Here is a 13,540-nt window from a genome sequence, read left to right on the forward strand (position 1 = left end):
ACTTTCCTCGCCTTGCTGCAGCTAAGCATGGCCATGAGACCCAGTCTAGCCAAATGTGTTAAGAAAGGGAGAATCTTGGGGAAAAATTTTGTTTTCCTGATCCAAGTGGACATGCCCTGTCTCTCTTCACCCTTCCTTCCTGCCTTCAATTCAGACACAACACCCACAACTTCAGCAGCCGCCTTGTGACCATAAAAGAAAGGCCTGGAAAATCACAAGGATGTCAGCCCCCACATTGCAGAGCTTTCGCCAGTATCCAGAACTTTGTGTTATATCACAAAAAATACTGAGGATTTTCTCGAGCCACTGTTGGTTGGGTTTTCTGTTACTTGCAGCCAAATGCATCCCTGACAGATACACCAAGCGAGTCACACAGAACAAGGACCCGATCCCAGCCGGTGGAGCCAAGCTGCCTGGGTTCAACTCCTGGCTCTGCCCCCTACCAGCTGTGCCCTCCAGTAAGTCACTCCCTGTCCCGGTGCCTCACCTGTGAAGTGGAACCTACCACAGCCCTCACAGAGCTCGTCTGAGGAGTGAACAAGGTGGTGTGTGGCAGCAGGCCACGGGAGCACTCGGCAAGCACGCGACATTCTTATTTTTATCACACCCTGGATGAGGCCTAAGAGGAGTCAATGCCCTTTGCTTTCTAAAGTCCCACTGGTGGAGCACTCTGGACAAAAAGAGCTCTCAGCCAGCAGCCACAGAGGGCACGTGTCTGCCTGATCTTTTCAGAAAGCTGTAGTCCAGCACTGAGGAACAGTCAGCGACTTCTTGCTTCCCAAGAGCCTGTGAGAGTCCGGGCGGGGAAGCTCTTCCCTGCTCGCACTCCGGAGAGGTGTCCAGGGACGATAAATCCTGGCCCAGCCCCTCCTTCCCAGCCCCTGGCCAAGGTGCTGAGTTACTGATTGATGTTACTCCTATTTTTATTAATATTATTCATGATCATAGAAATTCTTATATGGAGCCCCCGCTGTTCTGTTCACAAAGTACTTCTCTGTGTCATGAGTTACTCAGATCCTAAGGCAGGTGGAAAGATGGACCCTCCCCGCGCCCTGCCCCTTCCTGGGGTTCCCAGAACTGGGAATCTTGACTCCGCCGTTCTAGGCTCCTGCTGAGACAGCCGAATGGACTACAGGGTCTCCATGAGCAGCCACAGGCCACCTGCATCAGGGCCACCTGAAAGGCAGAGCCTAGGCCCTGCTGCAGCTGCTGGGTGCGGATCCCTGGGCTGAGGCCTGGAGTCTGCATTTTAGCACATGCCCCAGTGAACCTGTTGCTCCCTGAAGTTTGAGGAGCTCTGAGAGCCAGCAGTTTGGGGAAGGGGTGAAAGGCCAAGCACATGTCTGGGGAGTGGGGACATTGCCCACTCCTGATCCGCACACACCCACCCCACAGCTGCTCCACTCTCCACGCCAGACCCCTCCGTGCCGTCACCGTCAGAAGCTTTCAAGGGCTTTCGGGTTTCAGGCAGCTCCTGTCCCCTGCACCCATCCAAGGCAGCGCCCCCGCCACCATGCCCTTGGCAAGCCTCGTTCCGGAGAGGTCCCTGCAGCCCCACCCTCCAGCCCTGGTTCACCCAGAGGGTGGGCACTGGAATTCTTGGGGAAGACTTTAGCAGAGGAACCCAGGCTCCTCCCCACAGGTGGCAATGGCCACTTCATGTTGCTGGTTGGCGGAGGCGGTAGAATTACCAGCATGATGCACCAGGGGAGAGAGATAGATAAAGAATATCTCAAGTCCAACAGGAATACAATTGGATATGTCATGACCCCTCACTGGACTCGGGCAGAAAAGTGTAGCTTAAGTGATAAGAGGGAGGTGGGTTCAACTATACCCAGGTAGAAATGACTCCCGAGCTTTGTCACACACGGGAAGAGTCTCTAGTGAGGGGCCACCGGCTCGCTGGCCCGGACGGAACAAGCACAGGAAGTAAATGTAAGGAGTGGAGTCCCAGAGGCCACTGTAAGATGAAATTAATAGCAAGAAATGCAAAGTTTGGTATTTGGGTTAAAAAAAAATCACACTACTTTTAGTTCCAGCGTGGGAGAGACCTGGTTTGAGGGGTGCATATGGCCTGGGGGTGGCAGGGAGTGCGGCCACTCAACAGGTCACCAGGATCCTACACTTCGCTGGGCAAGGGTAGCCCAATCTCACTACCCCATAAGCCATCTTTGGAGGTTGGGGTCCTGCTCCCCAGCCAGGGACAGAGACAGCCCAAAGCAAGTCCAGTAGGTGAGGCCTCTAGACATGCTGTCCTTTGACAAATGGTGGGAAGCCTGGGGACATTTCATCTGGAAGGGGACACTCAGGGAGGACAGGAGCCACCCTCCCCACATCCTCCAGGCCCTCCCCGTGTGATCAAGCCCCTGCCCCCTCTCTGGCCTCATCTCTTGGCACCTACCCTTGGGCTCCAACATTCCTCTCTGCTCCCCTCCCCCTTCCTCAAACACGCCCCCCCAGGCCTCCTGCATGCTGCCCCTTACCTGAGATCCCCTTTCCCCACCTCTGGCCAGCTCTTATGCCCCCAGGTCTCTCCCTCAGGGCAGCAAACGCTGACTCCCCAATCAGAATCAGGTCCCTAGTCCATGACTCATGGGCCTGTACACTTCTTTGCAACAGCCTGGATCCCAACTGGGAATTTAGCTGTGAGGATCTGCTTTATATCTGTTTTTCAAACCGTGAGCTCAAGAAATCAAGAAGAGCATCTGCCTTGTTCACCTTCATGTCCCCACTGCCCAGCACAAGGCCTGGTATGTAGTAGATGCTCAATAAATGTTGATTTTATGAGTGAATAATTGAATGACTGGTACTTTCAGGTGGAAGCCACAGGAAGACAAATTTCAGCTCAGTGAAGGAAGGAGCTTTCCAGCACATTAGGCCATCCCAGGCTGAGACTGGCTGCCCCATGAGGTGCTGAGTTCCTGCCGTGGCAGCACCCAAGCAGGGCTGGCCTCTGGTCTCAAGTGAGCCTGCCATGATAGTTACACTGGCTGTGGAGGTGAAGGCCGTGACCTCTAAGCAACCTTCCAACTCAGAGGTTCTATGTCTCTCTCCATAGCTTGAAGAAAGAGCCAGTAATTTGGGGAAGCGGAGTGGCAGGAAGGGAGGAAGCATCCCTGGGATGTCAGGCCTGTTACTCTGCAAACAACATTTATAGCACCAAGCCCAGGTGGCTATGGGGACGGGTCCCAGGTGGGGGTGGGACTGGAGGGCTGGGCTCTGGAGCCCAGGGCTGTGACTTTCCGTCCTGCCCTCTCCGCCCACGCTGTCGCTAGGCACAAGGGATGGAGATGACCTTGAGGACAGGGGCAGGTCTGGTTCACCGAGTCCCCACATCCAGCACAGAGCCGGGCATGTGAGTGTTCATGACTGCATTGAACCTGACCCCAGCTAGGACCAGCTATGTCATTGTGGGGCCCAGCGCAAAAGGGAAATGCAGGGCCCCTTGTTTGCAAATAACTAAGACGTTCAAAACAGTGATGGCAGAGCATGAACCCAAGCATGGGGCCCTGTGTGACAGTACATGTTGCATGTCAGCCCCAGGTCCAGCCCTTCCTGAACTCCGGAGGATGCTGGCCTGCATACCCCGCCCCATCGCACCCCTATCCCAAGGACCAAGCAAAGATGGCAAACCAAGACCTTGCCACGATGCTGGAGCCAGGCCAGCTCCCCACTCTGCTAGCTTAGATCTTCATCATCTTTATTTATAAATATGAGCAGACAGGAGGGAATCGCTAAGCAATACTGGAGATGCTTCAAGTCAAAAGGGCAGGGTGGGGGCACTCAAGGGAGGCCGGGAGCGGAGCCAGCAGAACAAAGGACTTCCCTAAACAGGAGTTAGGAAACATTAGCCTAGAACTTGGAAATTCAGCAAAGGGAGGGCAGTATTTCTCACAATGTCATTTTGGAGCATAATTTAACAGACCCGTCTAAAGATTATTTAATTATCTAGGGGAGTACAGCTTTGTTTGATTCACTATTTTTTGTTAAATAAAGGTCTGGATGCTGTGAAATTACACGTTAACTTGTAGAATTTTATCTGGCAGAGATGTACAAGACTTCTGCCCAGTAGCAAAGATAACCCCAAAGGTTATGGTTAACCAGCTTTGGTTCCAGCCTCAGTGGTCTCATCCCACATTCTTTCCCCAGTGCCTGTTTTCCTGATTCTGCTGATTACCATCCCGCTGGGTCCCTCCTCCTGAATGACTTGAATAAATCTGTGATACATGCTCAATTTAAGATTTGTACGAGGGTCATTTGTTTTATCGTTTAGGAATTATACTCTGACATAATGTCACCTCCAGGATCAGAAGAGGACTTTGAAGAAGCCTCACTGTTACCCACAAGGAGTTTCGGGTGAATATTGCATCCATAAAACAAGACCAGGCACAAGGTGCTCTGGAAAATAAGACAGCCCAGAACAAGGAGCATTCTTGGGAGTTAAAAAGACACAGAGGAAGTGGCTGATTCCGTGGGCCGGTAAGCAGGGCAAGGACATCGCTTTCCCACAAAAAGCCCACTCGCGATTCAGAAGACCACGCCAAGGGATTCTGTCATGGGACAGAGGAGATCTGTGAGAGAAAAGAGGAACGATGTGGAGGAAAGATTAAGGAGAGAAGCAGATATTTAATGAGAATTCCAGGAGAGAGCGGAGAAGAATGGGCACAAGCAAAGAAAGAATAAAAACTTTTTTCTGAGCGGAAGTAACGTCTGAGTCTTGAACTCTGTCGTGGCCCACCCAGGTCCGCCCTGGAGAAAGGTCTGAATTCTGAAGGTCAACAGAGAACCCCACAAGCTTCTAGCTGGGAAAAAGCTGCTTATCTTCCAAGAAAGAAGAATTCTCTGTGCGGGACTCGCGGGCAATGGGTTTGAGCGGCACAAAGTACGCAGGGCTCCCAGGGGGAGAAATTATGACTCTGCAGCCACAGACAAATAAACTGTCCCTCACACGTGACCCAAGGAGCATGTGTTTGGACAGGCAAGACTGGGAAATGACACTATCCAAACACGTTTTCTTTAAAAAAAACTACTTATGGAAGTTCTCCCGCCAAACTAGAATGAGAACGAGAATGGAGAACTTGACAAAGAGGTGCCTGGGGCCCGAGAAACCAGCGCAACTTCTGGTGTGGGCTAATTAACTGTCCACAGCGGGGTCACAGAACTATCCGTGGGGTTCAGCACTTACTTGGTGGGATGCTCCATGTCCCGACCGTCTACCCTGCACCATCTTCATCTCAGCTTTATCGAGAAGGCCAGGCCTCCTCAGCGGCATTATGCACACAGGTACACTCGCGCGCTCACACTTGCACACACACTGTCACACACTTGCACACACACACTCACACACATGCACACACTCGCAACCCCCCGCCTTGTCCCTTTCCTCACCTCTGCCCTGCTGACCCAGCCCTGGGCAGCTTCCTGCCTCCCTGTCCTTCAGCTCTTGTGTGGCACCTCCTCAGGAAAGCCCTCAGGCCCAGGGGGGCCACCTGGCTCAGTCAGGCCCCTGTGGTAAATGTTCCCAGCAAACCGCACTGCCTGCCCGGAGCCTCTGCCCTGTGCGTGAGGACACAGCCTCCAACAGAGCCGTGGGTGCTGCGCTAGACTGCAGCGCGGGCCGGGCGTGTGTCTGGTCTGCCCACCCCCAGCCCCCCGAGCCTAGGACAGCGCTGACACTCCGCGGGAGCCCGTCCAGCCCCGGCTGGTGGAGGAATGCGTGCATGGGTCTGACCCAGGAAAGCAGGAACAAGACACAGGGCAGGATTCAAGCTGCTCCAGATGGACCAAGTTGTAACCTGGCCTCTCCCTGAGTGTAGCTTGTGTCTTGGTAGAAAGAACCAGTTTGGAGCCAGACATGCTTGGGTCTGTGCTTGACCTCTGACTGCACGAACGATCTAGGACAGCGGTCCCCAACATTTTTGGCACCAGGGACCGGTTTCATGGAAGGCAATTTTTCCATGGACTAGGGGGTGGGGAGGTGGGAGATGGAGCCCAGGCGGTGATCCACTGCCCGGTTCCTAACAGGCCACGGGCCGGCACCAGGCTGTTGCCTGGGAGGTTGGGGACTGCAGATCTAGGATGATAATAATAATAATAATAGCTAACATTTATTGGGTGCTCACTTTGATGTAGCTACTACTATTATTCCCATTTTACAGATGAGGAACAAAGGCTTAGAGAGGTTATTCTCGAGGTCATACAGTTAATTAGCATATCATAAACCCAGTGTCAGCTGGCAGTGCGGGAGGACACGTGACTTACCAAAGAATAGGGGAAGGAACGTCTGTCTGTCCGGCCACTCAGCAAATGGACACTCCTCCCAGCCCAGGGGTCCAGGAGGGCCCCACTTCACCACACAGCTTCATCGTCATCGCCAAGATACCCCATGGTGCACCTAAATCATGGCCTTGTCTGATGGGCACCACCTACCCTGCCATGACAATGAAGAAATCCAGGCGGTTCCATGTGTCCCCAAGGTAGCATTTCTTGCCAAAAATGCCCAGGGCCACCATCTTGAGCACCATCTCCATGGCAAAGAAGATGAAGATGAAGTCATCAAACACCTGCAGAGGCAGGAGGGAAGAAGCAAGGGACAGGGTGAGGCTGCAGAGCAAGACCCAGGGGTCAGAGCCACAGTGTGGGGTAGGGACTCAAGGGGCCCAGGAAAGACCTGAAAACTCCTCCCGGGCAGGAAGAGAACCTCAGGGACCTTGGTCCAAAGCAGGCACATCACAGATGAGAAGACTGTGGCCCAGAGAGGGGAATAACTTTGCCCAAGGTCACACAGCCCGTTGTACTTGTTCCCTAAGCCCAGAGGTAATGACAGAAGCCCCAGGTGGGGGGAGCAGGGAGCTCCCCCACATCCTCCCTAACAATTGCCACACACTGGGCTAGGCGTGTGACTCACATTCTCCTGATTCTCACAGGGACCCCATGGGTAGCCGCATTTTACAGATGAGGAAACCAAGACTCAGAGAAGTTAAACGACTGGCCCAGGTCACACAGCAGTTAGGTGGCAGAGTGCAAGGCTGAAACCCAGGTCGGGAAGCTGTCTCACAACACACTCCGGCCCAGGCCTCAGTGCCGCCTTCCTCTGCTCCCAGGGAGGTCCCACATGTGTCCCTAACCATGGGCTCGGGTGAGTAGATAGTGCCTGAGTGCAGGCCTGAGTAGAATTCCTCTTTCTCGGACCAGCAGGGCTGCAGCCAATCCAATTCTACAAAGGAGTGCTGAGCACCTACTATGTGCCGGGCAGGCGGTGGGGACAGAGAGGTGAGTCCTCAGTGAACTCACCATGAGGCTACTGGGCTCTAGCTAGGCCTGGGCCCCAGGGCTGGCTGAGAGCTTGTTACCTACGCAGACCCCAGACCCACCCCAGAGATTCTGATTCAGTGGATCTGGGATGGGGGGATGGGGTCAGGGGTCTGGATATTTCTTTTTTTTTAACTACTCAGACAGATGCAGAAGGGGTCTGGATTTTTAACACATGCCCCAGGAGACTCTGGCCCAGTGCTGCCTGGGAGCTCTGAGTCCTGTATAAACCCAGGAGGCGGAGAGCAATCCCCCAGTGAGTGGCACTAAGTGATCCCACACCTGTAAAATGGGTATAACCCTAACACCTGACACTACATGTGTACACGCCCTGCACGGGGGCCGTGTCCGGCACCAAAGGTGAGGCCCCCTCCCGGGACCTCGGGAAACAAGGACAGGAGGGGAGCTCAGAGTCCGGCTGTGCACACGGGGGGCTGGTCTAGCCCTCGGCCTCATTCCAAGAGCACTGAGGGGAAGGGCAGGTTGTAGGCAGAAGCGTGTGGGGTCCCTTGTGCTTTACAGGCACGCACGGGGGTGTGGAGCCCAGGCTGGGAGACCAGGGGGCGCTGGTGAGGGCTCCCGGGGAAGGGCTGGGGACCTGGACTAGGCAGAGGCCCCAGTGGAGAGGAGGGACGAAATGGGCAGGGCCAGTCGGAGTGAGGAAGATGACAGCCAAGTGGGTCCGCAGGTGGTGGGGATGTGGCGGGGTCAGGGCGTGGCAGGCGGGCGTGGCGCATGGCGGGCACTGGGGTGGGGGTGCCCGGCTCACCTGCAGGATCTTGCAGCGGTCGGACAGGCAGTCCATGTCATCGCAGGGCTGGTACATGCCCAGCGTCACGCAGTTCAGCAGGATCACCAGCATGCTGACACACTCGAACCACGTGCACGCCAAGTCAAGGACAAAACGGTGTGGGGACCGTGGCCACAGGGCTGGCCCAGCGCACACAGGCACGCACCCCATTCCCGAGTCTTCCCCCTCAGGGTGCCATCCCTGAACGAGCCAGTGCCCAAGTTCTCAAAGACCTTGGAGCCAGCACAACAGACAGGGCCACTCGTGCCAAACCCGCCAAGGGACCCAAACCCCACCAAGCTGTCCCCTGTGGGACCCTCCCTCCCCTTGCCCCAGGCTGAGACTCCCCCTCAGGCCCAGGCAGAGAGAGGCCCCAGAAGCCTGGCTGAGCCGCCAGGTCTGGGCTAACCCAGCCTCCCCGCCCCGACCACTTCCCTGTGACCGTCACTGCCTGCCTTCTCTGGCCACCCTTCCCCTCCCCAACCCAGCCCCATCCCTGTCCCCATCTGCCAGAGCCTGGGTCTGCAGCCTGCACGAGGCCCTTCGGGTGGCTGAGACTAGCTGGATGTCCCGTCCTCTCCTTGCCCACTGCTGGGTAGACTCCGGAGTGCCCGTGCCTAGGCCGGCCCACCCCTGCGCCAAGCAGGCCTGCCCAGGCAGAGTCCCTGCAGCCAAGGACCCAGAGACTGGCTGTTACCCAGCCTTGGGCAGGGCCTCCAGGCCACTAGATGGGTGCTGGATGTGGGGCTCCCCTCCTGTGCCCCATGCCGGGCTGCCCTCCTCACCCCAACTAGGAGCACCCCACAAACACCCTTCTCCCTCCCTCCCCGGCCAACTCCTGCCCAGCCGTGGAACACGGCGGACCGTGTCCAGTCTCACCACTCCCAATCCACCTCGTCATAGAGCCAGGGAGGTCAGAGCCCGAAGGGACTGAGTTTGTGTCACTCCCAGCCCTCGCCTGTCGTCATACAGGTGAGAAAGCTGAAGCTGCTCACATCTCCCAGACTGGGATCTGCCACCTTGACTGAGTCCCGGTGACAGCAGAGCCAGGAGTAGGTTCTCCTTCTCTAAGGGGAGGGATGCTGACAGAACCCGCCACACCCTGCCTGTACAACCCCCATCCTGCCCCCAGAAACTGAGCATCAGGAAACAGACAGGCAGCTCTTGTGCTGTAAAAGCAGCAAACAGGACGACAGGACCCGCACGTGAACTCCAGTCCCAGCAGTGACCGGCTCTGGGGTCTCTGAACCTGGAGGTTCCCCACTGGCCCCTGGTCTGCTCTGGCCCCACTGGTCCACTCCCCCTGCACCCGCAGTGAACGGTTAAAAACATCAGTAGGGGCTAGATGTGGTGGCTCACGCCTGTAATCCCAGCACTTTGGGAGGCCAAGGCAGGAGGAGGACTGCTTGAGAACAGGAGTTTAAGACCACCCTGGGCAATATAGCAAGACTCCATCACTACAAAAAATAAAAATAAATTAGCCATGTGTGGTGGTGCACCTGTCATCCCAGCTACTTAGGGGGCCGAGGTGGGAGGATCGCTTGAGCCCAGGAATTCAAGGTTACAGTGAGCTATGATCTCACCACTGCTATCCAACCTGGGCGACAGAGCAAGACCCTGTTTCTAAAAAAAAAAAAAAATTTTTTTAAACCACACATCAGTGAGATCACCTCCCTCCCCTGCTCAAAACCCTGCCATGGCTCCCTGTCTCTCTCAGCATAAACTTCGAAGCAGCCCTCACCCCAGCCTGCAAAGCCCCACCTCCACCTCTCATCTCCTGCCCGTGGCCCTGGGTCACTCCCCTCCAGCCTCGCTGGCCTCCTGCTGCTCCTGGGACACACACACCAGGCACACGCCACCTCAGGACCTTTGCACGTGCTGTTCCCTTTCCAGGAGCTGAAACTAACTGCATTGTCACCTCCTCTGAGAAGGCCCCACCCAAGCTCTCCACCCCCACCCCTCCCTCTTCACAGCCTGACACTGCCTGTTGACCCGCTCTTTGTCTGTACCCACTGATCGCATGGGGACTTTACACTCGTGGCCCTAACGGCGTAAATTTAGGGCAGGCATCTAGAAGGAGCTCAATAAATGTCTGCTGGGTGAACAAACGCAGTACTCCCTCCTCATCCACGGTGTCGGTTATCCAAGGTCAACCCAGGTCTGAAAATAGGAGAGTACAGTACAGTACAACAGTTGGAGAGCAGGAGAGAGGAGACCACATTCACAGAACGTTATGATATTACAGGATACTGTTATAATTATTCGATTTGATTATTAGTTGCTGTTAACTTCTTATTGTGCCTAATGTATAAAGTAAACTTTATCATAGGTATGTTTGCATAGGAAAAACAGGATATACGGGGTACTGTCCACAGTTTCAGGCACCCACTGGATCTTGGACCGTGTCCCCCGTGGAGAAGGGGGGAGTGCTGTAAATCTCCGCCCACCCTGACATCCAGTGACCCTTGGGTGTCTCCAAACGAAAACCCTCCGCCCTTGCTCTTAGCTTCCGTCACAGCCACGCCAGCCAAATCCTCAGCAGGACCCCCACCCGGAGCAGGGCGAGTACCACTATGGGGAGATTGACCTGGTTTCCATGACAACCTCCCTCCCACCCCAGCCCTGCTCACCTTGGGATGCCGCCTTCTCTCCTGCCTCCCCCAGCCCCTCCCCGCCCCAGCCAGCCTCCTTCCTGTGCCCCAACCCCGCTGCCACTCTCCCGCCATAGCCTGTAATTAATTCCAGTCACTGCCAGGGCCCCCTTCTAGCCTGAGCATCGCTCCGGCAGCAGCTTCATCATTAATTAACTTTTTTGAAGTTCAAACGTTCTAATTACCAGCGAACATCCCCATACCCCGCCTGTCGAGCGCCCTCTCCTTCCAGCCACATCCCCTGTTCCCTCTGCCCTTCCCGCCAGTTTGGAGCTCAAAGTGCACTTAGCAGGTGTCTCCGGGAGCCTGGGGTCTCCACTTCTTCCTCACCAGGGCCCTGAACCATGGGGGTCAGCAGGCCCATTTTACAGATGAGGCAAACTGAGGCTTGGGGAAATCAGGGGCAGCTCCTGGGTCACCCAGCTGAGTACCAGAGCAGAGGTGCACACCAGGCCTGCAGGACTCCGAGGCCAGTGCTGTTCTCTGTGAAGTGAGGCCTGTCCCTGCCCATGGCTTCCCCTCCCTCCCCTGAGTCCCCTCCTCAGTGTCTGTCACCTGGACCCTGCACCAGCCTCCTCTCTAGCCTCAACTCTGGTCTCTGCCCCTCCAATCTGCCCCACACGATACCCAGATGCTTGCTGTGTGCCCGACGCTTCTTGAGCATTTGGCAATTGTTATCTCATCTAATCCTCATGGCTCTATTATAAGCCCATTTACAAATAAGGAAACTAAGACACAAAAGGGAACAGATTTGCCCAAGGTTGCTGGCTGGGAAAGGGCAAAGCTGAGACACAAAACCCGAGCCTGCTTTCCTTGCCCCCACGCCATCTTGCCACTGCCTAAAACACAACTCTGAGTATGCCTCTCTCCTGCTCAAAAACCTTCCAAGGCTCCTCATCACCCTCCTTAACCTGACACCCAACGCCTCCTAGACTCTGACCTCAATGAACTCTTCCAGTCTTATCTCTTGACTGGCCTTAAACTTCTTGCTGTCCCCAAGCACACACTTTGCATGTCTTTTCCTTCCCTCTCCCCTCTCCACCAGGCAGACTTCTTCACAGCCCAGTTCATCTGTCACCTCTTCTTGAAGCTTCCCTGATGCACCTGTGAAAGGAGCATCAGGGGAGGTGGGGGCACGCCGTCCTCTCCAGAGGTGCTCCCCCAACCTAGTCTAGCACATCCCACAGTAATGAACTTGGCAGTAACCATGACTACTGTGTACCAGGCACCCAGGGACAAGACCTTAGCTCTCACAGTCCACTGGGGGCAGAGGAGGAGGAGGAGACCTGGAGGGCTGACGTGACTTGTCACAGTCACACAGTTCCCGGGCAGCCCAGGGGTCTGACTCGAGACACTGCAAGGCGCTGCCTCTGTCGCTCCCCTCCTTGCCCACTGCCCCGAGGCCCCGACGGGCAGACGGAGTGGCCCTCATCTCTCGGCTGCTCCACTTCAGACAGTCAGGCACGGACAGCCTCAGCCCCTGCCCAGAGGCGCTTGGGGAAATCCCAGATGGCAGAGCCTGGGCCCCTTCCAAGAGCCCCGGAGGCTCAGAAGTCAGTCAGAGCTGGCATTGCTGCCCACGGTTCCCGACACGCTCCCCGAGTCTTGGGCATCAAAGGCCCCGGCCCTCCTTGAAGTTACACCAGGCTGTACAGCACAGGACCAGAGACTGTCAGAGGGAGTCAAGGTCTCCGGGCTGAGCCACTCTGGCCTGGCTCAATGCCTAATGTCGCTGCCATTAGTCACAAGCGTCGAGGAACTCTTTGAGAGCACTGGCAAGCAAAGCTGTGAGGTGCTGGGACAACTTGAGGGGAGAAGGAGGCCAAAGCGGGAGGGATGGGATTTCTGAGTAATAGAGGGGCTTGGATGCTAGCTCCCCGAGGGCAGGGAGTCTTCAATGGCTCCCTATTGCCTCCCACAGTGACACTCCAAGCTCCTAGACAGGCATCAGAGGCCATGCAGTTGGGACCCAGCCACCTCACCTACTTCACTCCCCAGACCCTCACTCCTGTCGGGGCGACCTTTGTCACACAGCAGCCCTGCCCAAGTCCCTAGAGAGCAACTGATCCAATTCCTCACTTTGCTGACGGGAAACAGAGAGGCAGAGACCTGCCCAAGCCACACAGACAGCCCAAAGCAGAAGCGGCTCTCAGACAGCAGACGCCCACCCACGGGGGTCCCTGAGCCACGGCTGGATTTTCAAACCCACGCTGAAAGCCTACATTTCCCCACACAATGGGCACAGCCACATGGCCATGGTCCTCGTAAGCTGATTAGATCCCTGATGGGCAGCCCTGAGCGCCTTTGAGGAGAAACAAATCAATGGTAATCCAATCGATACGGTTTCCTTGGCAAGCAAAGCCATCCCAAGCACCAGGCCTGGGGGCAAAAGCCAGCCAAGGTTGCTTGGGGACTGGAGAGCCCCCACCAGCGCCTCAGTACCTGGCCTGGGCCCCCCTACTTCCCACACCCATCTCCTCCTGCTCATGCCCCCCAAAGTCCACAGAACTGGGGCCTCAGAGCCAAGCAGGGAATGAATGAGCATATATTGAGTGCCTGCTGTGTGCCACGTACCAGGTTAACAACGGTAATGAGGGTGACAATCTCAGACATTCCTAAGTATTCCTGAGAAGGAGCATTCTCATCACACAGCGGGCATTATCTCATTTAACCTCGCGACTAGCAAGGGGGCAGCTGGGAGGCCCTAGAACACAGAGCCGTGCACTTGTGGGACAGGGTTGGCCACCCACGTGGTGTTCAGCAGAGACAGCCTCTCTCTGTCAACCTC

General features: G+C 55.9%; 1 protein-coding gene across 1 annotated transcript in view; it reads right to left on the bottom strand.

Annotated features, from left to right (window-relative positions):
- Nucleotides 1-13,540, bottom strand: part of CACNA1I (calcium voltage-gated channel subunit alpha1 I) — a 97,837-nt gene that overhangs the window by 68,196 nt on the left and 16,101 nt on the right. Inside the window, exons 2-3 of the mRNA XM_045554862.1 lie at nucleotides 8,081-8,192; nucleotides 6,430-6,563 (exon numbers count right to left, since the gene is read on the bottom strand). Of these exons, the coding sequence (XP_045410818.1) occupies nucleotides 6,430-6,563; nucleotides 8,081-8,192 (246 nt within the window). The remainder of the gene's footprint in view (nucleotides 1-6,429; nucleotides 6,564-8,080; nucleotides 8,193-13,540) is intronic.

Source organism: Lemur catta, chromosome 6, assembly GCF_020740605.2.
Source record: "Lemur catta isolate mLemCat1 chromosome 6, mLemCat1.pri, whole genome shotgun sequence".
In the NCBI taxonomy this organism is placed as follows: Eukaryota; Metazoa; Chordata; class Mammalia; order Primates; family Lemuridae; genus Lemur; species Lemur catta.